The 25,796-nt window shown below is 43.3% G+C and overlaps 1 protein-coding gene across 3 annotated transcripts; it reads left to right on the top strand.

The window, feature by feature from the left end:
• Positions 1-898: 898 nt before the first annotated feature.
• Positions 899-25,098, top strand: LOC311100608 (uncharacterized protein). 3 transcript variants are annotated; one of them, XM_084141535.1, is made up of 8 exons: positions 899-1,064; positions 8,129-10,132; positions 10,340-10,385; positions 12,624-12,755; positions 14,557-14,652; positions 15,810-15,935; positions 19,799-19,870; positions 24,948-25,098. In XM_084141535.1, the coding sequence occupies exons 1-8, from the start codon at positions 1,062-1,064 to the stop codon at positions 24,977-24,979; spliced, it is 2,511 nt and encodes an 836-aa protein (XP_083997661.1). In that variant the 5' UTR covers positions 899-1,061; the 3' UTR covers positions 24,980-25,098. The 3 variants fall into 3 exon arrangements, with proteins under 3 accessions (XP_083997661.1, XP_083997662.1, XP_083997660.1); XM_084141534.1 differs by lacking the exon at positions 899-1,064 and adding an exon at positions 1,507-1,588; XM_084141536.1 differs by lacking the exon at positions 12,624-12,755.
• Positions 25,099-25,796: the final 698 nt, after the last annotated feature.

Raw genomic sequence — 25,796 nt, 5'->3', positions numbered from 1 at the left:
ATGTCCTAACGCCGAAGGTTTGTGCTAGCTAGCTACTGTGTGTGTGTGTGTTTGATTATCCCGGAAGTGCTGGCTGGGACCGAAAGGCTGGAGCGGTCCTATGTAAAACAATAGATCATGATTCGTTCCATTCGAAACGGGGATATCCAACCAGCGTAGGGTGCCGCCTTGAAGTCTGAGGGCAAAGCCCCTTCGTTCGTTATCGTCGCTTCCTAGGGCGGGCTGGCTCGCTCCCGCCTATCCTTTCTTTGGATTACTGTATACATCTCATTATTGTAATAATTTTTTTAGAATTCGATAAGGGTTGTTGACGTCAATTGCAGGTATTAAATGGAAATATATGATATGCTACGAGCCTCGTGACTTGACTGTGCATAGCCATCTTCAGACAACTCCAATATAAAGTGTTTTTTCTCAAAGTTGCCGGGATGTCATGTGTCCTACTCATATCAGTACAATCGTAACAATTTAAGCATTACGAAACTTATATTTGATCAAGTAAACTTCACGTAGCAAATAAGCCATTCATTTTATTTTATTTTTTGCCAAATTCGACACGCTCATTGACCTCCATACAAAAAGTCGTTGCTTTGGTGGGCGAAACAACGTTGAGCCTCGCTTACTCTCTGGCTTCGTGCAACACATCAGAGCAGCCGTTCCTGACTCTCAAGTCAATGACGTAGTGAGGCTGGTGTCAGCAAGATTACCATAAATATAGAAACGTATAAAATATATTGATGATATCCTATCAATGAGATCACATAGCACTTTGTTTTTACCGCGGGCTTTTATTTTGTAGGCGGAATTCGAAAACAAATATTGCCAGCTGTTACAAAAAAAAAAAATCAGTTCTACTTCCCGGATAGGTTGGAATGGTCCTGTCCTGTCCAATGAGAACATAAGTGATATTTTTGATTCTCAGCCGGTTAGCCACGTTGCAAGTCTGTGCTACGAGTTCGTTTGCTTACTAGCTAACTAACTTACCAGTTTGTATTTTTCCCTAGCTACTTAATCAAAAACCCTAGGTACTTTCGTTGGCAAAACTTGCACTAGCTAAGACGATGGTAAGTTGGTTAAAACGTTTCATTTTTGTGTTAGCTATACTGTTGCTAACGTTAGCAAGCCATCTTATGTTAGCCAGAGCCAAAGGCTCTGACGTTAGGTAGCTAACTACACAACACAGTTAACTAGTTGTGGCAAAGATACTAGCTAATAACTAACCCAGGGGTGTATTCATTACGCTGATTAGGTTACAAAACGTTAATTAAACGGGGAGGGACCCTAGAGACTGAGTCTTCTCGAGGCCGTAAGGAAGTATTAGCATGAGCTTCACCCATTTGAATGTAGTCAACTTAATCGGTAAACGGTTTCCGTAATGAATACACCCCTGTTTATATGTGTGGCGTGCTTTTTCACTGTTTTCTAGCTTGCTGTATTGATTGGTTTGACTTTATCGTTACAATGAATTTCTCAATTCTTTCTCACTTTTGTAAACTAGTTTAAGCTAGGCTATAGTTGGCTAGCTAGTTTTGCTAAAGTTAATACGATGTAACCAAGGAATATGGAAACCAGGGAAAACATTGGTGAGGTAGGCAGGATACAAGTGATTCTTAACGAAATCTAATCAATAAAATGGTCCATTGGAGGAAGGACTGTTGGCATATATTTGACATTTGTATCTTAAAGCATAGCTAATTGAGAAATAATTAGTTTTAGTTGGAATATTTGTGACACTTTGGCCTTGCCCAGGCCTCCCTTTCAGAGGGATTTGAAACACTAGGCTTTCGAACACTAGCTAACTATTACTGTAAATCGCCATATTGGCATTATTGCATAATCGGCAGGATTTCCCAAAAATGGCTGAATCACAAAACTTAACTGTCTGAAAGAACATGAATTCTGCGTGCATTAGTGAACGTAATTTGCTTGTGTCAAACCATATATGAACACATGAAACATTTTGAAATCTGAGAAACAGCCCTTTCAAATGATATGACATACAATAGCACCACATCAATCAAATGGTAATCAGTCATGTGAAAATGTGTATCTTCTATGAAAATCAACACTTTTTGCCCAAATAACTGCCATTTACAAACATTTTCCTAGTGAAGATAGAAAAAAACCTAGAGCATATAGAATCCTCCTTATTTTGTAAGGCTTGAAAGTCTGAAATCAGAATATTAATATGTTTTACTGTGAATGAGTTGGGCTACAGCCTTTTTAGTGCAAGGTGGTATTTTTCTAGAATTCAATGGAATGTTCCGTTATCAGACACTTTCTTATCTGGATAGTATATTAAGCACATGCACCAAAACATAGAACAAATGTCATTTAGTCTTAGCCTACATATGAAAAGGAAAGACCTACACGAGTAACATAATATGAATAAATCGAAACTTTTATGGAAAACAATGTGCAAGTTACATTTATATATTATATACCACATTCATTGCCGTGATATTGTCATTAACATTTTATTGGAATTACAAAATATAAGAATAAGGCATATAATAACAAAAATTGTCTTGTACAACTTGAATTTCTTCTGTACATACATTCCAGTAGGCCTATAGCCTAATACAATAAGAGTCAGAATGGGAAAAAATTAAAAGCATGCAAGGGAGGCAAATTACCAGTGACAATCTGAGCCACTGGGTGAAGACCAGGGGTGAAAGGCGACCCAGCAAAATAAATAGTCGGGGTCCTCTGTAGCTAATAATAATATGCCATTTAGCAGACGCTTTTATCCAAAGCGACTTACAGTCATGCGTGCATACATTGTTGTGTATGGGTGGTCCCGGGGATCGAACCCACTACCTTGGCGTTACAAGCGCCGTGCTCTACCAGCTGAGCTACAGAGGACCACTCAATTGGTAGAGCATGGCGCTTGTAACGCCAGGGTAGTGGGTTCGATCCCCGGGACCACCCATACGTAAAAATGTATGCACACATGACTGTAAGTCGCTTTGGATAAAAGCGTCTGCAAAATGGCTTATTATTATTATTATGTTCTCCCGAGTGGCGCAGTGGTCTAAGGCACTGCATCGCAGTGCGAGCTGTGCCTCTAGAGATACTGGTTTGAATCCAGGCTCTGTCGTAGCCGGCCGCGACCGGGAGACCCATGGGGCGGCGCACAATTGGCCCAGCGTCGTCCAGGGAAGGGAATGGCTGGGCAATAGGCCTTAATCTATGGATTTCACATAACTGGGAATAACGTTACAGATATGCATCTGTTGGTCACAGATACCTTTAAAAAAAGGTAGGGATGGGGATCAGAGAACCAGTCCGTATCTGGTGTGACCGCCATTTGCCTCATTTAGCGTGACGCATCTCCTTCGCATAGAGTTGATCAGACTGTTGATTGTGGCCTGTGGAATGATGTCCCACTCCTCTTCAATGGCTGTGCAAAGTTGCTGGATATTGGCGTGAACTGGAACATGCTGTCGAACCAGAGCATCCGAAACATGCTCAATGGGTGACATGTCTGAGTATACAGGCCATGGAAGAACTGGGACATTTTCAGCTTCCAAGAATTGTGTACAGATCCTTATCATGCTGAAACATGAGGTGATGGCGGCGGATGAATGGCACAACAATGGGCCTCAGGATCTTGTCACGGTATCTCTGTGCATTCAAATTGCCATCGATAAAATTCAATTGTGTTCATTGTCCGTAGCTTATGCCTGCCCATACCATAACTCCACCGCCACCATGGGGCACTCTGTTCACTACATTGACATCAGCAAACCGCTCGCCCACATGACACCATACACACTGTCTGCCATCTGCCCGATACATTTGAAACTGGTATTCATCTGTGAAGAGCACACACTTCTCCAACGTGCTAGTGGCCATCGAAGGTGAGCATTTGCCTACAGAAGTCGGTTACAACGCCAACCTGCAGTCAGGTCAAGACCCTGGTGAGGGCGACAAGCACGCAGATGAGCTTCCCTGAGACGGTGTCTGACCGTGTGTGCAGAAATTCTTCGGATGTGCAAACCCACAGTTTCATCAGCTGTCCGGTTGGCTGGTCTCAGACCATCCAACAGATGAAGAAGCCGGATGTGGAGCTCCTGGACTGGCGTGAGTACACTTGGTCTGCGGTTGGTGAGGTCGGTTGGACGTACTGCCAAATTCTCTAAAACGATGTTGGAGGCGGCTTATGGTAGAGAAATTAACATTAAATTCTCTGGCAACAGCTCTGGTGGACATTCCTGCAGTTAACATTCCAATTGCACGCTCCCTCAAAACTCGAGACATCTGTGGCAAATTTTAGTGGCCATTTATTGTCCCCAGCACAAGGTGCACCTGTTTTAATGATCATGCTGTTTAATCAGCTTCTTGATATGCCACACCTGTCAGGTGGATGGATTACCTTGGCAAAGGAGAAATGCTCACTATCAGGGATGTAAAACACATTTAAAGAAATAAGCTTTTTGTGCGTATGGAAAATTTCTGGGATCTTTTCAGCTCATGAGACATGGGACCAACACTTTACATGTTGTTTATTTTTGTTCAGTATATTATAATTACGAACATATAAACACATTTTATACTGTTTCTTACCTTTTAATGTTGTTCTAATCTCAATGGCAGCGCTGTCAAAGTTGTGGTGGCAGCATTCACTTTGTCGTGACTTACTTGAATGTATGACTGTTATTTATCGAATCAACTAACTATGTTTAATTGTCACTCGATTTTAAATTAATAATGTAACAATTAACTCATTAGGAATTTGGGGCACCACGGAAGAAGTTGTCTAACGAGTTACCATCTCCCAAATTAAATATGTGTTATACACTGCTCAAAAAAATAAAGGGAACACTTAAACAACACAATGTAACTCCAAGTCAATCACACTTCTGTGAAATCAAACTGTCCACTTAGGAAGCAACACTGATTGACAATACATTTCACATGCTGTTGTGCAAATGGAATAGACAACAGGTGGAAATTATAGGCAATTAGCAAGACACCCCCAATAAAGGAGTGGTTCTGCAGGTGGTGACCACAGACCACTTCTCAGTTCCTATGCTTCCTGGCTGATGTTTTGGTCACTTTTGAATGCTGGCGGTGCTTTCACTCTAGTGGTAGCATGAGACGGAGTCTACAACCCACACAAGTGGCTCAGGTAGTGCAGCTCATCCAGGATGGCACATCAATGCGAGCTGTGGCAAGAAGGTTTGCTGTGTCTGTCAGCGTAGTGTCCAGAGCATGGAGGCGCTACCAGGAGACAGGCCAGTACATCAGGAGACGTGGAGGAGGCCGTAGGAGGGCAACAACCCAGCAGCAGGACTGCTACCTCCGCCTTTGTGCAAGGAGGAGCTGGAGGAGCGCTGCCAGAGCCCTGCAAAATGACCTCCAGCAGGCCACAAATGTGCATGTGTCTGCTCAAATGGTCAGAAACAGACTCTATGAGGGCCCGACATTTGCCAGAGAACACCAAGATTGGCAAATTCGCCACTGGCGCCCTGTGCTCTTCACAGATGAAAGCAGGTTCACACTGAGCACGTGACAGACGTAACAGAGTCTGGAGACGCCGTGGAGAACGTTCTGCTGCCTGCAACATCCTCCAGCATGACCGGTTTGGCGGTGGGTCAGTCATGGTGTGGGGTGGCATTTCTTTGGGGGCCTGCTGACACACTCCAGCCACATGAGGTCTAGCATTGTCTTGCATTAGCAGGAACCCAGGGCCAACCGCACCAGCATATGGTCTCACAAGGGGTCTGAGGATCTCATCTCGGTACCTAATGGGGGCATTTCTTTGGCATTTCCATGTGCTCGCCAGAGGTAGCCTGACTGCCATTAGGTACCGAGATGAGATCCTCAGACCCCTTGTGAGACCATATACTGGTGCGGTTGGCCCTGGGTTCCTGCTAATGCAAGACAATGCTAGACCTCATGTGGCTGGAGTGTGTCAGCAGTTCCTGCAAGAGGAAGGCATTGATGCTATGGACCGCCCGTTCCCCAGACCTGAATCCAATTGAGCACATCTAGGACATCATGTCTCGCTCCATCCACCAATGCCACGTTGCACGACAGACTGTCCAGGAGTTGGCAGATGCTTTAGTCCAGGTCTGGGAGGAGATCCCTCAGGAGACCATCCGCCACCTCATCAGGAGTATGCCCAGGCGTTGTAGGGAGGTCATACAGGCACGTGGAGGCCACACACACACTACTGAGCCTCATTTTGACTTGTTTTAAGGACATTACATCAAAAGTTGGATCAGCCTGTAGTGTGGTTTTCCACTTTAATTTTGAGGGTGACTCCAAATCCAGACCTCCATGGGTTGATACATTTGATTTCCATTGATCATTTTTGTGTGATTTTGTTGTCAGCACATTCAACTATGTAAAGAAAAAAGTATTTAATAAGATTATTTCATTCATTCAGATCTAGGATGTGTTATTTTAGTGTTCCCTTAATTTTTTTGAGCAGTGTACATCGATAAGTCACTTATTAAATAATTACATCTTATAAGTCTCATTCTGAACGTCGCATAATCCTTGAACCTGCAAGAACCCTAACCTTATTGATGAATCAGAAATACACACATTGGCTTCATTATTTACTAACTAAATAATAACAAATACAAACACACATGTTATTGATTACTAACGTAATAGAATGAAAACAGGTCCCTAGTGGACTGGACTAACAATAGCATGAATGCTTGGAAGGGAGAGACAGAGATTCAAACTATTGTTGTTACTTTTGTAAACTACGCTCACGGAAATACAAATACTTAGCACCCGCTCAATGGGATTAGTTGACTTTCCTCGATAGTTGAGTTGATGATGTAGGACTCTGGTTTGCCCACCAGAGATCCCAATGTCCTTGGTAGAGTTTTTGGTGGTAGTGGTGGTTAGAATGGATACTACAGCGTACCCTGTTGATCTGTTAGAATAGGTACTTCAGATGTACCAGCGGTTGTCGGAGAGGGATTGTCCTTCCCAACTCGTGTCTTTAGTGAAAGTTCTCTATACGACTATACATGCCAGCTGCAGACTGGTAATGCTAAGGTCTAGTGAATTGTCTTCTTCTTCACCTCGTGTAAAGGTTGAGAGTTTCAGAGTTTCACCGCTTTGTAACGTTTAGCTCACGCTTCACGTCTGCTGGTCTGTAGAGTGTCAACCATTTGCAACATCCGGCTAACACAGTAATCTGCTTGGTCTGAGGTGAATTTCGTCACGAGGGGTTTTATACTTGAGTAGAAAAAGGGGCGTTTCATCATGTTTGTGCTCATCTGGGCGTGGCCACTGACTGAGAACAAATCAATATGGAAACAGTCATCTCATCTAGAATGCTAAAATCACATTGTTATCTTCACAAAAGTATTATTATACTTAATCATTCATTTTATACAATTAGATGCAACTGAGAAGTGTACACCCCCAGAGATGCAGTTATGTTGTTCCACCGTCTTTATTGACATCACAACGTAGTAACGGATTTGACATGATTGTTCTTTAAGTCCCCACCGACCATTTCCCACATTCATTTAAGTAGGAATATTGTTTCATTATCCACTTTTGGATGTTGGAGTCTTGGCGGGTAGACTTTCTTTGTTCCAAAGGGAAATTCCCTCTCCCAATACTGCATGGCACGGAAAATAAAGTTTCCGCAAGGAATTTACAACCGGTCAAAGAACTGGCCCCCAGGAGAGGGGGTGTTCAAACATTTGCCTAGCCGGCATCTTTGATCCTCAGCCCATGAGGGCAAGTGATGAAAACAAAATGCTACTCTTATTACAGAGCAAGCGCTGAAGCTTCATATGACACCTACAGATGAAACATTTATAGCGTTTTAAGGGATTATTTCAAAAATATGCTTTTAGATATAAATGTCATATGTCAACAATCCTTCCCCCAAATGGCCATTCTGTGGATTCATTGTTGTGAGAGGAAAAAAATCTAGGTATTTTTTTCTGATTTCGTGATGAATTATCCCTATAGACCCTACATTTAGGCCCTGTTGTTCCAAATTGGGCCTATCCTATATTATCGTTGAACTCAAATATTCAGTTATTTTACCTAGTCATAGCCGCTGCCATTGCCTGTTAGGCTTATCTAATTTTGTTTGTACATTGATTTGACTATGGGAATTTCAATTTCATCCCTACAGGCCACTGACAAGGAGAATCTGAACCTCACTGCCAAAGATCTCTGGGATCACACACATGATCCTGCTTTGAAGCAGAAAGCACGGAATCTGCCCCCTGGCTCTGTGGAGCAAAGAAGTCCCCTAAGAGACACCAGCAGCGTCAATCAGTCCCATTCCACCAACGTCAGGCCTATTGATGCTAAATTAAGCAACCAGTTTGCAGGGAAGTTCCCATTCATTCAGTCTGAAAGCAGCCAAGAGATGACCAGTCAGACAGATCAACTGAATTGTCCACCACCATCCACCATGAGTGCCCCCGGGCCAAATACAGATGGCCCCTGTATGTCGCTCCATATGGAGACTCTGCCAGACTCTAGTGTTATAAGTGGAGAAACTTCACCTCTTTCAGACAGCTGTCATTCATCTACCCCCATTCATCTAACACAGCACAGTGGTATCAGTGGGGAGCCCAGAGCCAAGCGGTGGTCCTCTAACCCAAGAACCATGCTCACCCCTATTTTAAAACACATCCATCTGGGATTCAACGGGCAGAAGTCCTACTCCCCAATTTTGAGTCCCATGCATGCCTCAAAGACCTGGATGATTCAAGATGAAACTTTACCAAACTGCACTGGAGAAAGTTTCTTTGAGGACACTATAGACTCCTGCGTTTTGCCTGTGGTGGAGCCCACCGTTGGCAGCACAACAATGGACTTGTCACACACACCTCCAGGGACTCGTGTTTCTATGGAAGAGAGTTTCAATACACCAGAGGATGGACATAAAGATTTGCAAAGGGGCTCTAATTTTAGTCTCAGTTTGCAGGGAAGTCCTGCACCAAACGCTCTCAGGGAGACTATATCAATCAATGGCTCTAGCTGTTCCAGAGCTTCCCTGGAGGGCACACATGACGTATCTGCATTAGAGGGCAACAAAGAAAGTCTGCATTCCTTAGAACATAAGGTACAGAACCTGACTACCAAGGTTCTTGTGTCTGCTGTTGTCCAAAATTCAAGTGTTGCCTCTTACTGTCTCACAGATGCTAATGTCACCCATGTAATTTGCCCTGATGGTGAGGTGCCTGCGTCCTGTACAGTGCCATTGTCCTCGTCAACGTCTGGTGCTTTGTTTGACTCGGAGTGTGATGACAAGATGGTGAACTCTAACAATGGCACCTTTGAACTTCTGGTTGAACCAACACTGGAGCCCAAAACTGGGACCAACTCCACTATGGTCCTTACCGAGCCCAATGTCACAACTACTGCGCTGGAGTCTGTGGAGATCAGTAGGCCCCTGAATGTTACTTTTGAAGCTTGCCCTCTTATGAAGTTCAATGCAACCACTGAGCAAGAGACCTGTGATGGTACCACACAACCTCTGAACAATACTTTTCAAACTGACCCTTGTTTGAAGCTCAATGCAACTACTGAGCAAGTGACCAGTGTTGGCAATGCACACCCTCTGAGCAACAATTTTCAAACTGACCCCGAACCAACAAAAAGCTCTGAAGTCGATGTCAGTGAACACACGGTACAATCCCAACCAGGCCCGTCTGGGAGAGATCGGTGCTCTGACAGTCTTTGTAATCAAAGTGTTGATTTGGAGAACAAAATAAGTGACACCTTCACCTTTGACAACACCCTTGAGTTAGATCCCAACTTGCTGGTCACATCCACTCCCATGGTTACGTCTAAGGCTTTTAGGAAACCAGAGAGACCCTCGGATGTGCGGAAAAGGTTATCTCCGGGCTTCCTGCCAAAACCAGCCAAACCACCAGCTATCTCTAAACTTGTCACTAATAGGAAGACGTTCCTTCAGCCCCAGAGTGTCACCTCCAATCCCAAATCACTGCTACCCCCACCGAGATCTGTGTCCCAGCTTCCGTCGCTGACTGGCCTGCCAAAGACCAAGCCAGCCCCTGTGGCTTTAGCCCCCTCGAAGCCATCCTCCTCTGCCATACCCAGCACCAGACGCAAAACACTAGCAGATGCCTCGGGACATGCTGCAGTCACTGTTTCTCAGCAGGTAGGCTATTGGGAGTGCTAAGTGTGGTTACATCTCAACAGGATATTATATTAATGTATTTTTTAAATGAATATTAAGGCGATATTTATCAGTTTGAGATGATCCTCTATCAATCCATCCACTGTATTTAGTTAAGAGATGCAACATTGAATCAACAGACTGTACAAAGCTATTCAGTCAATGTTTTTTCCTCCATTTCTCTCCTAGGCCTCAACAGATAATACTTCCAGTAGTAGGCGTAGCACAATTCCAGGTGAGCAGCTGTTCCAGTTCCTTTGAATCTGTCGGGTATGTATGGCTCTGTCTCAAAGTTTAAACCTTTCATCGTATCCTATCCTCTGCAGATTTCTGATCTGGCAGGACATGGCAGGGGAAGGCAATATAGTGGAAACGTATCTTTTCCTTTTACCCCTGTGTTCACAAAGAAAAGGAGATAAGGAGAAGAAGCCATTTTAGAGTACTGAGCCTAAAGGGAATCTCAATCATACTTCCCGCATTCCTTAAATCCTCTCTCCTCGCCTCCTTCTCAAACGCATTTGATGAAAATGTTCTTGGGGAGGAAATTATGCGAAGAATCAAGAGATACAATTAAGATTGACGTCTTTTGGTAGACCATCACGCTCTTCCAAAAAAGTTTGGTTGGTGTGTAAAACCGAAGAATCTAGATTAGCAAAAATGGAAAGGTTCCGCATAAAGCTCACTTAATTTAAATATATATATACACACACACAGTGCATTCGGAAAGTATTCAGACCCCTTGACTTTTTCAACGTTTTGTTACGTTACAGCCTTATTCTAAAATGTACTAAATTGTTTTTTCCCCCCACACACAAGCAAAAACAGGTTTTTAGAAATGTTTGTTAAAAAAATTAAATAATGAAATCACATTTACACAAGTATTCAGACCCTTTTCTCAGTACTTTGTTGAAGCACCTTTAGCAGCGATTACAGCTTTGAGTCTTCTTGGGTATGACGCTACAAGCTTGGCACACCTGTATTTGGGGAGTTTCTCCCATTCTTCTCTGCAGATCCTCTCAAGCTCTGTCAGGTTGGATGGGGAGCATCGCTGCACAGCTATTTTCAGGTCTCTCCAGAGATGTTCAAGGCTGGGCTCTGGCTGGGCCACTCCTGCGTTGTCTTGGCTGTGTGCTTAGGGTCATTGTCCTATTGGAAGGTGAACCTTTGCCCCAGTCTGAGGTCTTGAGCGCTCTGGAGCAGGTTTTCAACAAGGATCTCTGTACTTTGCTCCATTCATCTTTCCCTAGATCCTGGCTAGTCTCCCAGTCCATGCCGCTGAAAAACATCCCCACAGCATGATGCTGCCACCACCATGCTTCACCGTAGGGATGGTGCCAGGTTTCCTCCAGACGTGACGCTTGGCATTCAGGCCAAATAGTTCAATCTTGGTTTCATCAGACCAGAGAATCTTGTTTCTCATGGTCAGAGTCCTTTAGGTGCCTTTTGGCAAACTCCAAGCGCGCTTTCATGTGCCTTTTACTGAGTGGCTTCCGTCTGGCCACTCTACCATAAAGGCCTGATTTGGTGGAGTTCTGCAGAGATGGTAGGCCTTCTGGAAGGTTCTCCCATCTCCACAGAGGAACTCGGGAGCTCTGTCAGAGTGACCATCGAGTTCTTGGTCACCTCCCTGACCAAGGCCCTTCTCCCCCGATTGCTCAGTTTGGCCGGGCGGCCAGCACTACGAAGAGTCTTAGTGGTTCCATACTTCTTCCATTTAAGAATGATGGAGGCCACTGTGTTCTTGGGGACCTTAAATGCTGCAGAAATGTTTTGGTACCCTTCCCCAGATCTGTGCCTCGACACAATCCTGTCTCAGAGCTCTACGGACAATTCCTTCGAGCTCATTTCTTGGTTTTTGCTCTGACTTGCCCTGTCAACTGTGGGACCTTATATCGACAGGTGTGTGCCTTTCCAAATCATGTCCAATCAATTGAATTTACCACAGCTGTACTCCAATCAAGTTGTAGAAACATCTCATGGATGCTCAATGGAAACAGGATGCATCCCGATCTCAATTTCGAGTCTCAGAGCAAAGGGTCTGAATACTTATGTAAATAAGGTATTTTTTACAAGGCTGTAACGTAACAAAATGTGGAAATAGGGAAGGGGTCTGAATACTTTCTGAATGCACTGTATTATAATATTTTCACTGCATCAGGGATAGTATGTATAGACAGATGTTTCAGCATAACTGCAGTGTCACTTCTTCCAGTGTCACTTTTTCCCAGTGTCACTTCTTCACGGGGCACCATAGCCAAGTTATTGTTACTCATTGTGTATTTATTATTACTTTATTATTACATGTTTTACTTTTATATACGTTTTCTATTTTCTTTCTCTCTGCATTGTTAGGAAGGGCCTGTAAGTAAGCATTAAACTGTTAGTCTACACCTGTTGTTTACGAAGCATGTGAGAAATACAATTCGTTTTGATTCCCTCAGTCGTTGCCTCTAATTTACTGTTGAATTTATAGCATCCAAGCTGACAAGCACTGGCCTGAGGAAACCTCAATTCTCTGGCACTCAGAGATCCATACCAAGCCTCAGGACTCCTGCAGTAAGAGCTATGGCAACACGCTCCACTGAAAACCCCAGCCTCTCTGCAGGTATGTACAGCATTGTATGAAAGAGCTTGATCCCATAGCTTCATGTATACTGCATTCGGAAAGTATTCAGACCCCTTGACTTTTTCCATATTTTGTTGCATTACAGCCTTATTCTAAAATTGATTAATTTATTTTTCAACGTACACACAACACAATACATAATGACAAAGCGAAAACAGGTTAATTTATTTAAAATAAACTGAAATACCTTATTTAAATAAGTATTCAGACCCTTTGCTATCAGTCTTGAAATTGAGCTCAGGTGCATCCTGTTTCCATTGATCATCCTTGAGATTTTTCTACAACTTGGAGTCCACCTGTGGTAAATTTAAATTGATTGGACATGATTTGGAAAGGCACACACCTGTCTATATAAGGTCCCACAGTTGACAGGGCATGTCAGAACAAAAACCAAACCATGAGGTCGAAGGAATTGTCCTTAGATCTCCAAGACAGGATTGTGTCGAAACACAGATCTGGGGAAGGATACAAAAAAATGTCTGCAGCATTGAAGGTCCCCAAGAACACAGTGGCCTCCATCATTCTTAAATGGAAGAAGTTTAGACCACCAAGACTCTTCCTTGAGCTGGCCGCCTGGCCAAACTGAGCAATCGGAGGAGAAGGGCCTTGGTCAGGGAGGTGACCAAGAACCCAATGGTCACTCTGACAGAGCTCCAGAGTTTCTCTGTGGAGATGGGAGAATCTTCCAATAGGACAACCATCTCTGCAGCACTCCACCAATCAGGCCTTTATGGTAGAGTGGCCAGACAGAAGCCACTCCTTAGTAAAGGCACATGACAGCCCGCTTGGAGTTTGCCAAAAGGCACCTAAAGGACTCTCAGACCATGAGAAACAAGATTTTCTGCTATGACGAATCCAAGATTCAACTCTTTGGCCTAAATGCCAAGCGTCACGTCTGGAGGAAACCTGGCTCCATCCCTACGGTGAAGCATGGTGGTGGCAGCATCATGCTGTGGGGGTGATTTTCAGCGTCAGGGACTGGGAGACTAGTCAGGATCTAGGGAAAGATGAACGAAGCAAAATACAGAGAGATCCTTGATGAAAACCTGCTCCAGAGTGCTCAGGACCTCAGACTGGGGACGAAGGTTCACCTTCCAATAGGACAAGGACACAGCCAAGACAACGCAGGAGTGGCCCACCCAGAGCCCAGCCTTGAACATCTCTGGAGAGACCTGAAAATAGCTGTGCAGCGATGCTCCCCATCCAACCTGACAGAGCTTGAGACGATCTGCAGAGAAGAATAGGAGAAACTCCCAAATACAGGTGTGCCAAGCTTGTACCGTCATACCAAAGAAGACTCGAGGCTATGATTGCTGCCAAATGTGCTTCAACAAAGTACTGAGTAGAGGGTCTGAATACTTATGTAAATGTGATATTTCAGTTTATTTATTTTTATAAATTTGCAAACATTTTGAAAACCTGTTGTTGCTTTGTCATAATGGGGTGTTGTGTGTAGATTGATGAGGGGACAAAACAATTTAATCAATTTTAGAATAAGACTAACGTAACTGTGGAAAAAGTCAAGGGGTCTGAATACTTTACAAATGTGCTGTAAGTTGCCATATGATCTGTTAATGGAAGGATTCTGCTTTGTTTTTCTATCATGCATGTCTGAATTGCATAGCCTAAACAGTACATTCATTACTTTTGAATATTCCACCTGTAAGTTTTAACCCAGTTATTTGTTGCCAACGTTTCCATATCAGCCAAATCGCTGACAAGGTTGTTTTCTGTCATTACTTTCCATAATTTGTTTAACTAATCTTCAATTTTATCACAGGTGTAAATGGAAGGAGTTTACAAGCACCCAACCAAGGCCAGAAGCACTTGTCAACCAGCAGTGATGCTTTTCCAGTAGCAAAGAGGAAAAAACAGGGTAATTATTAAAGCTAGATGGATTTGCATTGTTTATATTGTGTGTGTATGTTTGTAAAGGAATAACTGTGATCACAAGTAGGGCTGTGACGGTCCTGGAATTTTGAATGACTGTAATTGGCCAGCCAAATGATCGCGGTCACCGTAATAACCATTCGTATAGCAATTTTTAAAAATAAATGCACCCTTTCTCCTCTCCTCTCCTCTGCTTTGTTTCTGACTGCATGTGCTGCCATTCAAATAGAATGAATAAAACGGACATCCCCATTCAAGTCAATTGTGGCATAATGGGTGGACTGGCGGCCATTGCGAGTGTACCCATAGGAGTAAAGCAGGAAGTAAAATATGTGCTGTGATTTGTTGATTCAACTCAACTGACATTACAAAAAATACATTCCATTGCATGAGGTAACATCATTTGAATGAACATTCTACATTATCATGGAAATTATTGCATCACAATACCAGGTAGCCATTGTACCCATGAGTTTACCAGACAAATTGCCAGTGTTAGAGGTTCCAATCCCATTCTATTCATTCTATTTCAATGTGTGCTGCTGCTGCATTGTGGGGGGAGTTGCCTAGGCAACTGAAGACATGTTTGCTTGTTTCAGCAAGGAGCAACAACGTTTCATCATATTGTTAAGAGTCCATGTTACGGCAGAAACTGACTCAACCCCACGAATGCCCAGCCGTCCAGTCTTCAGGCAGCTGTTCTTTCCACACACACACACCAAAATCTTTTAACTGTTTTGATGGTTTTTATTTTTATGACTGTCTTCATCCATAACTGTTGGTTATAAGGTATGTAGTTGTGCCAGCCCTAATCACAATTTAGATATGTATTTGTTTTTCTTGCATACATTATGTTCATGCACATCGTTTGTTTCTCGTCACTACAAGGTGGCACTGCAGACTTGTATTTTGTGTCTGTGGGGACATACCAATGTCTTTGGGGACAGTGCCTCAAGCGTCAAGAAAATGTATGCTGTCTTTTAACATGTGCACTTGTTTTCACACTAACCCCGACTGTTGTCTATACCCCCAGACTGTAGCCTCCTCTATTGCTAGAACTCGATACAGCTGGGGCAATGTGTATGCAATAGAAGAAAACACTTGATAATGAATTTCCTATCTTGACTCTTTCCATACATTCAGATGGCCCATCTCTGTCTACTAGCAGTGAGGCTCGAACATGCTCCGCAGAGCCAGCTAGAGGTGCTAGGTGCTTTAAGAAGCCTGCAGCCAACTTGAAGACTGTACCAGCAAAGAAACTGATCCCTGGTGAGTTAGTGCTCTACTCTACACAACAGAGAACCATGGCAACATTCCAATTCTCTTTCCTCCCCCTCATGGATTCAAAAGAAATATGGCGGAAACACCCTCCAGCCATGCTTGCACGAATCCAATGCTTTTAACACTAGCATCGCCGGGCCTCAGCACGTACTAGTGGCCGCCGATGCGTGCCTTTGGAACATCTACATTTTAAACAGTCTAATAAATCCATGTAATATACACTATCACAAATAAATCCATTATTTTGTTGAGATGGGTCTTAAGAAACATTACGATACAAAAAAAATATTTAAAAGAAACAGAATAGCATATTTTGAGTTTAACCCCTAGAGTTGTCCTCCCCCGCTAAAATGAAATTAGCATAATAAAAATTACAAAAGATCTGCCAGTTTAAGCTAGTGATATCTGTTTTATGCATTGATGCGTCTCAATCCACCTCATCCGCCGATGTCGCAATTCTGCATCTGCGGCGAAAGGTTGACAGCGAGAGCGGTGTTTGTCAGACCGTGAGACATCCCGAAAAAATAGGTCTTCTCACAAAATCGTCTGTAGTGTCCGAACGGTTTGGCCTACAAAACTATACTATACCTCACGAATGCGATGTTGTTCTACAACCCCACAAGCGTCTTGGGACTCGTCTGAAGTCTGTACAGCTGATCTGCCAACTTCTGTCTGTAGCGTCCAAACAGTTTGGGCTACACACTAATATGACCCCTTTGTTGAAAGTTGAGACTCTCACGAACACGTACATGTGAGGCCTGTGGGCGTCCTAGAGCAAAACAAGACTTCTCTGATGGTCCCCCGGTACCAGTTGAAAAAATGAATGGAAGTGTATATACAGTGCATTCTGAAAGTATTCGGACCCCTTCACTTTTTCCACATTTTGTTACAATACAGCCTTATTCTAAAATGTATTAAATAGTTTTTTTCCACATCAATCTACTCAAAATACCCCATAATGCCAAAGCAAAAACAGGTTTTTAGAGCTTTGTTGAAGCACCTATAGCAGCAATTTAAAGCTTTGAGTCTTCTTGGGTATGACGCTACAAGCTTGGCAAACCTGTATTTGGGGAGTTTCTCCCATTCTTCTCTGCAGATCCTCTCAAGCTCTTGTCAGGTTGGATGGGGAGCATCGCTGCACAGCTATTTTCAGGTCTCTCCAGAGATGTTCGATTGTGTTCAAGTCCGGGCTCTGGCTGGGCCATTCAAGGACATTCAGAGACTTGTCCTGAAGCCACTCCTGCGTTGTCTTGGCTATGTGCTTAGGGTCATTGTCCTGTTGGAAGGTGAACCTTCGCTCCAGTCTGAGGTCCTGAGCACTGGAGAAGGTTTTCATCAAGGTTCTCTCTGTACTTTTCACCGTTCATCTTTCCCTCGATCCTGACTATTCTCCCAGTCCCTGCCGCTGAAAAACATCCCTACAGCATATTGCTGCCACCACCATGCTTCACCGTAGGGATGGTGCCAGGTTTCCTTCAGACGTGACGCTTGGCATTCAGGCCAAATAGTTCAATCTTGGTTTCATCAGACCAGAGAATCTTGTTTCTCATGGTCTCAGAGTCCTTTGTGTCTTTTGGCAAACTCCAAGCGCGCTGTCATGTGCCTTTTTACTGAGTGGCTTCCGTCTGGCCACTCTACCATAAAGGGCTGATTGGTGGAGTGCTGCAGCAATGGTTGTTCTTCTGGAAGGTTCTCCCATCTCAATAGAGGAACTATGGAGCTTTGTCAGAGTGACCATTGGGCCCTTCACCCCCGATTGCTCAGTTTGGCCGGGTGGCCTGCTCTTGGTGGTTCAAAACTTCTTCCATTTAAAAATGATGAAGGCCAATGTGTTCTTGGGGACCTTCAGTGCTGCAAACATTGCAGTGACACATCCATAACCTGAGCGGAAACCAGATAGCATACCAGAGAGAATACTACAGACATCAAGAAAGCCAGTCAGTTGATTATTGACAAGTTTTTCCAACACTTTTGATAAACAGGGCAAAATAGAAATTGGCCTATAACAGTTAGGATCAGCTTGATCTCCCCCTTTAAATAAAGGACGCACCGTGGCTGCCTTCCAAGCAATGGGAACCCCCCCAGAGAGGAGAGACAGGTTAAAAAGGTCAGCTAAGCTCGACGCTGATAGGGGCTGCAACCTTAAAGAAGAAAGGATCTAAACCATCTGACCCAGATGTTTTTTTGGGGTGAAGTTTAAGGAGCTCCTTCAGCACCTCAGACTCAGTGATCGCCTGCAGGGAGAAACTTTGTAGCGGGGCAGGGGAAAAAGAGGAAGGAGCATCGGGGCTAGACCCATTAGAATGGCTGGAAGATGAGGAAATGTTGGACGGGCAAGGAGGCATGGCTGAGTCAAATAGGAATCCTGACTTAATGAAGTGGTGATTAAAGAGCTCAGCCATGCGTTCCTTGTCAGTAACAACCACATCAACATTAAGGGCCATGGGCAGCTGTGAGGAGGAGGGTTCTCCAGGTCTTTAACCGTTTTCCAGAACTTCTTGGGGTTAGACCCACAGAGTGAGAACTGCTCCATAAAGTAACTAACTTTAGCCTTCCGGATAGCCTGAGTGCACTTATTTCTCATTTGCCTGAACGAGAGCCAGTCAGCCTGAGTATGCATGTGCCGAGCCTTTCGCCAAATGGAATTCTTGAGGTGGATTAACTCTGCCAGAACACGGTCAAACCAGGGGCTGAATCTGTTTTTTAATTGTCATTTGGTTTATGTGGTTGTGTTTGTTAACAATACCACTGAAAATATCAAAAAAGGTCCAAGCGTCTTCAACAGAGGGGATCAAGCTGATTCTATACCAATTTACAGAGGCTAGGTCATGAAGGAAGGCTTGCTCATTAAAACATTTTAGCAAGCGCCTATGACAAATCAGGACAGGTTGTTTAACTGAGCAGCCATTACGAACACAGGCTGTAAAACAGTGATCACTAAGGTCATTACAGAAAACACCAGACTGATACTTATCAGGATTATTTGTGAGGATAACTTCAAGGAGAGTAGCCTTTTCTTGGTGTTTGGAGTCATACCTTGTGAGATTGGTAATAATCTGAGAAAGATTTAGGGAGTCCCATTGCTTTACGACTTGATCAGGTGGTTTAAGCATGTCCCAGTTTAGGTCCCCTAGCAGGATAGGCTGTGGTGTCATGCAAGGCTCTTTGTCAATTGTTGTCTCCTCACCTCTCCATCAGCACTGATCTGAAAGAACTGACCAGTTGAAAAGCAGCCTAATTATGATCCTTCACCATATTGTTTTTATCCAGTGCAGATGAAGGGAAGAAAACGAGGAGAGGACATATTTTTTTTTTAATAAAATGTTCTGAAAATGGAGATATCATAGAACACCAAAAAGTAAACATTGCTGGTGACACCTTGCCATTTATGATAGCGTCACGTTGGCTAGCAAAAGATTTGCGGGGGCTAATTAACGTTAGCTAAGTGAAATTGTTTTTCCCCACAGTTAGCCAAGATGATTAGCTAATCAGCTAAAATGGTTAACAGTTAGCAATCACATCTACACTATTTTGCTAGATACAGTAGCGCAGCCGTGTCAATAACATGTCTCCAAAAATGACGTGGTGTCTCCAGTTGTTTACATTTAGCAAATGTGACGCACCTTCCATATTCACTTTCCATGCACTTTTATTGAGAAAGAGCTCATTTGAAACACATTGGTTGTTGGGTTTTAGCTTGTCCCCTGTTGGTACTGGTCCCTCAGTGTCACTCTACCTGTCTTAAACCACAGATGGGAAGACTAGGTTTATTCCCAAAAAGACATCAATGCACTTTGTAACCACTAGTCAAGTAGTCACAGAATGATCAATCCTTCTTGATTTTCATGCAGGGTGTGCAAACTGTGTGCTACTTCAGCAAGAACTGGAGACGTGTCGTCAAGAAAATGAGAGACTGCAAACAGGTATTATTCAAATTGAACATTTCTGTCATGTTTTTTTGGGGGGGGTACTGCCAAAAGTTGAATGGCCCGGTTACCGCCATATATGGTCAGCATGGCGTGAAATGGAACTGTTAAATGATATATGCAATGTCTAAATATGGCTTCTCTACGGCCTCAGCATGATGAATCAACGCTCAGGGTGGGGACAGACAGCCCATCTCAGTATGGAGCACAGTTCATCATGGGAAGAGTTTTAAACAGGCCATCACTCGATTATCGTTGCTTTAAATCAGTGCACGCGCAAGCACTCTCTCTGTCTCCATCAACTCCATTCAAATTGCATCCAAAATAGATAATCCTGTTCTAGATTGATATACAGTGCATTCGCAAAGTATTCAGACCCCATGACTTTTTCCACATTTTGTTACAGTACAGCCTTATTCTGAAATGGATTCAATTGTTTTTTTCCTCGTCAGCTTCCCACACAATACCCCATAATGATAAAGCAATACTAGGTTTTTTGAATTTTTAGCAAATTTTATTTGAAATATCACATCTACATATGTATTCAGACCCTTTTACTCAGTACATTGTTGAAGCACCTTTGGCAGTGATTACAGCCTTGAGTCTTCTTGGGTATGACGCTACAAGCTTGGCACACCTGTATTTGGGGAGATTCTTCTCTGCAGATCTAAATTCCCCCCAGCCTTCAGATGTGAGCTAAACAGTGCACTTGCACTTGAGATGCGTTTTAAGGCTATGGATGCAAAAGTGAATTTATCATTTCCAAACGTTTAGGCCAGCTGCTTTGCGATCTATTAACAGCAAGGGTTACATTATACAGTGAGGGGAAAAAAGTATTTGATCCCCTGCTGATTTTTGTTTGCCCACTGACAAAGACATGATCGGTCTATAATTTTAATGGTAGGTTTATTTGAACAGTGAGAGACAGAATAACAACAAAAACATCCAGAAAAACACATGTCAAAAATGTTATAAATTGATTTGAATTTTAATGAGGGAAATAAGTATTTGACCCCTCTGCAAAACATGACTTAATACTTGGTGGCAAAACCCTTTTTGGCAATCACAGAGGTCAGATGTTTCTTGTAGTTGGCCACCAGGTTTGCACACATCTCATGAGGGATTTTGTTCCACTCCTCTTTGCAGATCTTCTCCAAGTCATTAAAGTTTCGAGGCTGACGTTTGGCAACTCGAACCTTCAGCTCCCTCCACAGATTTTCTATGGGATTAAGGTCTGGAGACTGGCTAGGCCACTCCAGGACCTTAATGTGCTTCTTCTTGAGCCACTCCTTTGTTGCCTTGGCCGTGTGTTTTGGGTCATTGTCATGCTGGAATACCCATCCACGACCCATTTTCAATGCCCTTGCTGAGGGAAGGAGGTTCTCACCCAAGATTTGACGGTACATGGCCCCGTCCATCGTCCCTTTGATGCGGTGAAGTTGTCCTGTCCCCTTAGCAGAAAAACACCCCCAAAGCATAATGTTTCCACCTCCATATTTGACGGTGGGGATGGTGTTCTTGGGGTCATAGGCAGCATTCCTCCTCCTCCAAACATGGCGAGTTGAGTTGATGCCAAAGAGTTCGATTTTGGTCTCATCTGACCACAACACTTTCACCCAGATGTTCATTGGCAAACTTCAGACGGGCCTGTAAATGTGCTTTCTTGAGCAGGGGGACCTTGCGGGCGCTGCAGGATTTCAGTCCTTCACGGCGTAGTGTGTTACCAATTGTTTTCTTAGTGACTATGGTCCCAGCTGCCTTGAGATCATTGACAAGATCCTCCCGTGTAGTTCTGGGCTGATTCCTCACCGTTCTCATGATCATTGCAACTCCACGAGGTGAGATCTTGCATGCAGCCCCAGGCCGAGGGAGATTGACAGTTCTTTTGTGTTTCTTCCATTTGGTTTTGTAGCCCATTCCAGCCTTGTATAGGTCTACAATCTTGTCTCTGACATCCTTGGAGAGATCTTTGGTCTTGGCCATGGTGGAGAGTTTGGAATCGATTGATTGATTGATTGCTTCTGTGGACAGGTGTCTTTTATACAGGTAACAAGCTGAGATTAGGAGCACTCCCTTTAAGAGTGTGCTCCTAATCTCAGCTCGTTACCTGTATAAAAGACACCTGGGAGCCAGAAATCATTCTGATTTGAGAGGGGGTCAAATACTTATTTCCCTCATTAAAATGCAAATCAATTTATACAATTTTTGACATGCGTTTTTTGTTGTTGTTATTCTGTCTCTCACTGTTCAAATAAACCTACCATTAAAATTATAGACTGATCATTTCTTTGTCAGTGGGTAAACGTACAAAATCAGCAGGGGATCAAATACTTTTTTCCCTCACTGTATAGGAACAATATTTTTTACTGATTCATTTGGCAATATTCATATGAACAAAAGTATTGTGAAAGTACTGTGAAAGTTGATACATGTAGGCCCTTCATATATAGGCTATGCGTAGCACTTTGTTCAATTTATCGAATCCGTTATTGTTTTCTTGCTCAAATCGTGAGCAACACCTGTCAAACACGGGACTAGTTTTATCAGAGGACCTTGGAGTTCGCCAAAAAACAGTAGGTTATTCTGGCTGGAATTGCTACTCTCTTGCCATGTTCAAATTACTGACGCGGCAGATTCAGACGGGACTAAAATTACAGATATGGTGTTTTGTGCTTGTGCACATAATTACATTACCCGACCACCCCCAGTAAAACTAATCCTGTCCGAATAGGGTTTAAGGTAAGGGCTGTTTCCTCGTCTCTGCTGCTGCTGTCTCCGCCGCATTGTTCTCAATCCCAATATGCTGGTTAATTTTGATATTATGCACATAGCAACATAGGGAAAGGCGCCAATTCTACGGCGCGCTGAAGATTGTTTCAGAACCACGGACAGCGACCATATCCAACGCGGGAGAAAGCGCATGTTATAAAATAATATTATATTTATTAGCGTTAATAATATAACCATATACAATTTCATTATCACATGTCTTAGAGTGATGGACTGTGCCATCCCTGTGGCCTCCGCAATGGTTTAGTCCACTGAGACAGGCATGAATCAGACAGGTGTCTTGTGCACCATGAAAAAATAAATACATGTGCGACTGCTCCACTAAAGAAATCTTGGTCGACCAACAGCCTATTGACCAAACAATCGACCAGTCGACTAAATATGATCAGCCCTAGTTTAATTTAATTTATAATAGTCTTCATATCTCAAAATCAATGTCATGTGGTTAATCAAAATTCTATCTAAATGAAAATGATACAAATCTAAAAGTAACTGCTATTGCCTTTGCCAACTATGTAAAAATAGCCTACGTAAAGCCAACAAATAAAAACATTGCAGCCTGCAGGTAGAAAATATCCTGATAAAAATAAATATCCTATAAATCAAATTGGCTATGCATGGCCTGTCTGCAAGGAACTTTAAACATTGTACCAACTATTAAACTTGGTCAGGCCCGAAGCTCATTCTAGCAAACTTGCAACATTGTATAAAATATTCTGGCCACTCAGTTTCCTGCGCCAGTGAGCTCCAGACAGACACAGCTGTGGGCTATTTGCGCAAAGGCTATTTGCTCAATGGATAAAAAGTAAGAATGTAGGCCTTTTTTATGACGTTTCCACTGGATCAGAGCATGACATATTCCCCCCCCCCCCCCCCCTTTCATGCTGATTGGTTATAGAAAGGGAGAGAGCTGGAAAGATTTTTCAAATAGGTTACTTTGAGGAACTATTGTCATTCTCAATGGATGTAAAAACAAACTGCGTTTTACTTGCTGTTTGAGGCAAAGAAAAAATTACTTTGAGAAGCTCCACAGTAATGGTGAGTTAAGACAATCAGAAATAGTATCACATCCCCAAATGGGCACATTTATAAGCCTACATTTGTGCGCATGCCAGGTAGCCTAGGCCTAGTTCTATGTGTAATCAGGTGCGTGTCCTTGCTCAAGATTGACAGGAGCTCTCCAAACAAAAGGCAATGAATAAATTGACAACTCGTAAATGGAATGAAATAAACACTTGATTCTCACAAATGTAGCCTAGGTTGGGCTTAAACAGTGTGTCCACTCCTACAATGACAACTGTAAGACTGTAATAATATGATTGAATGCGTTAACAGAAATGACCGTAACCAAACAAACATTGTAGATGAGAAATTATGGGAATTAACGATAAATGTACTACTGGTGATACTGGTGTGACATCCCCTAGGCCTCCGCAATGGATTAGTCCACTCAGACAGTCGTGAATCAGGCGGGTGTCTCGTGTGGCGTAACATTTTGTAAAAAATATTTGCAACTGCTCTACTAAAAAAAATATTGGTCGACCAACAGACTATCGACCAAACAATCGACCAGTCGACTAAATGGGGTCTGCCCTAAATGAAAGTAATCCGTTGCCGGATGAATGACAACGGAAATGATTGTCTGTCAAACGAAAACCACAATGTGTACGCCTTTTGTATGCAACTCGAGTAAGGGTACAGCCACACTGAGACACATGAACACAGATGAAATTGTATATGACGTACAAAACGGTCAGTTTTTGTCCATCAAAAGTACAACTCAAATCAACTGTTTTCAGACGAGTTCATCAAAAAGTTGCACCCATCAAAAGACGGACCGTTTATGTGATTTTTATTTAATTTTTTTGTTGGGGGGGGGGGGCAGACAATCATCTCCGTTGTCATTCATCCAGGAACAGATGACTCCCATTGAAAAAGCATTTGCTCCATCCGAAATACTTGGACACGAAATCCCAATAAATCTATGACGGACAATGATGTACATCATATATATATATACGATTTTAATCCGTGTTCATGTGTCTCAGTGTGGACATACCCTTAGAGGTAAACCAATACAAATCTGGATTCTCAAACAGATTATTTGGAACTAAAATTGCTAACTAGTATGTCCTCCTCCAGACTAAATGGAATTGTAGTCCTGCAAGTCAGGATGTGGAGCAAGTGTTTTGATGTCACATTGCTAATGGCTATAAATTGTATTGAAGTCCCCTTTCAGGTAATTTAATCTAACTTTTTCAATTTTGACTGAAATTTCTTCCAGACCTACGTAATCGTGACGGGATGGATTTGTAAACGAAGACACAAATGGAATGGATTGGATTGCACAGATGAATGGAATAAGTAACTGATTTTAATATGAAAAATTGTGGAGATAATTTTTGGTTAAGATTTAATAAAGTTTTGATATGCCTATTGGTTGTTTTTCTTTTAGATTTAGAAGAGGACATACACTGAGTATACCAAACATTAGGAACACCTTCCTAATATTGAGTTGCGGGGAATGGACTCTACAAGGTGTCGAAAGCGTTTCACAGGGATGCTGGCCCATGTTAACTCCAATGCTTCCCACAGTTGTCAAGTTGGCTGGATGTCCTTTGGGTGGTGGACCATTGTTTATACACATGGGAAACTGTTGAGCGTGAAAAATCCAGCAGCATTGCCGTTCTTGACACAAACCGGTGCACCTGGCCTCCCGAGTGGCGCAGCGGTCTAAGGCACTGCATCGCAGTGCTTGAGGTGTTAGATCCCAGGCTGGGTCACATGAGGTGACCGGGAGACCCATGAGGTGGCGCACAATTGGCCCAGCGTTGTCCGGGTTAGGGGAGGGTTTGGCCGGCCGGGATTTCCTTGTCCCATCGCGCTCTAGCGACTCATTGTGGTGGGCCGGGCGCCTGCAAGCTGACTTCTGTCGCCAGCTGGACGGTGTTTCCTCCGACACATTGGTGCGACTGGCTTCCGGGTTAAGCGAGCAGTGTGTCAAGAAGCAGTGCGGCTTGGCAGGGTCGTGTTTCGAGGACGCATGGCTCTTGACCTTCACCTCTCCCGAGTCTGTAGGAGAGTTACAGCGATGGACAAGACTGTAACTAGCAATTGGATATCACGAAATTGG

The sequence above is a fragment of the Coregonus lavaretus genome (assembly GCF_964263955.1).
Source record: "Coregonus lavaretus genome assembly, chromosome: 25".
NCBI lineage: Eukaryota > Metazoa > Chordata > Actinopteri > Salmoniformes > Salmonidae > Coregonus > Coregonus lavaretus.
This window is presented reverse-complemented; position numbering and strand designations above follow the sequence as displayed.

What these genes read in the sequence shown, in the direction of transcription:
- LOC311100608 (XM_084141534.1), top strand. Translation starts at nt 1,562, where the DNA reads ATGGAAACCAGGGAAAACATTGGTGAG. An exon ending in AAACCCCAGCCTCTCTGCAG is followed by an intron (nt 12,756 to 14,556) that starts GTATGTACAGCA and finishes ATTTTATCACAG; the next exon opens with GTGTAAATGGAAGGAGTTTA. An exon ending in AAATGAGAGACTGCAAACAG is followed by an intron (nt 19,871 to 24,947) that starts GTATTATTCAAA and finishes AATTTCTTCCAG; the next exon opens with ACCTACGTAATCGTGACGGG.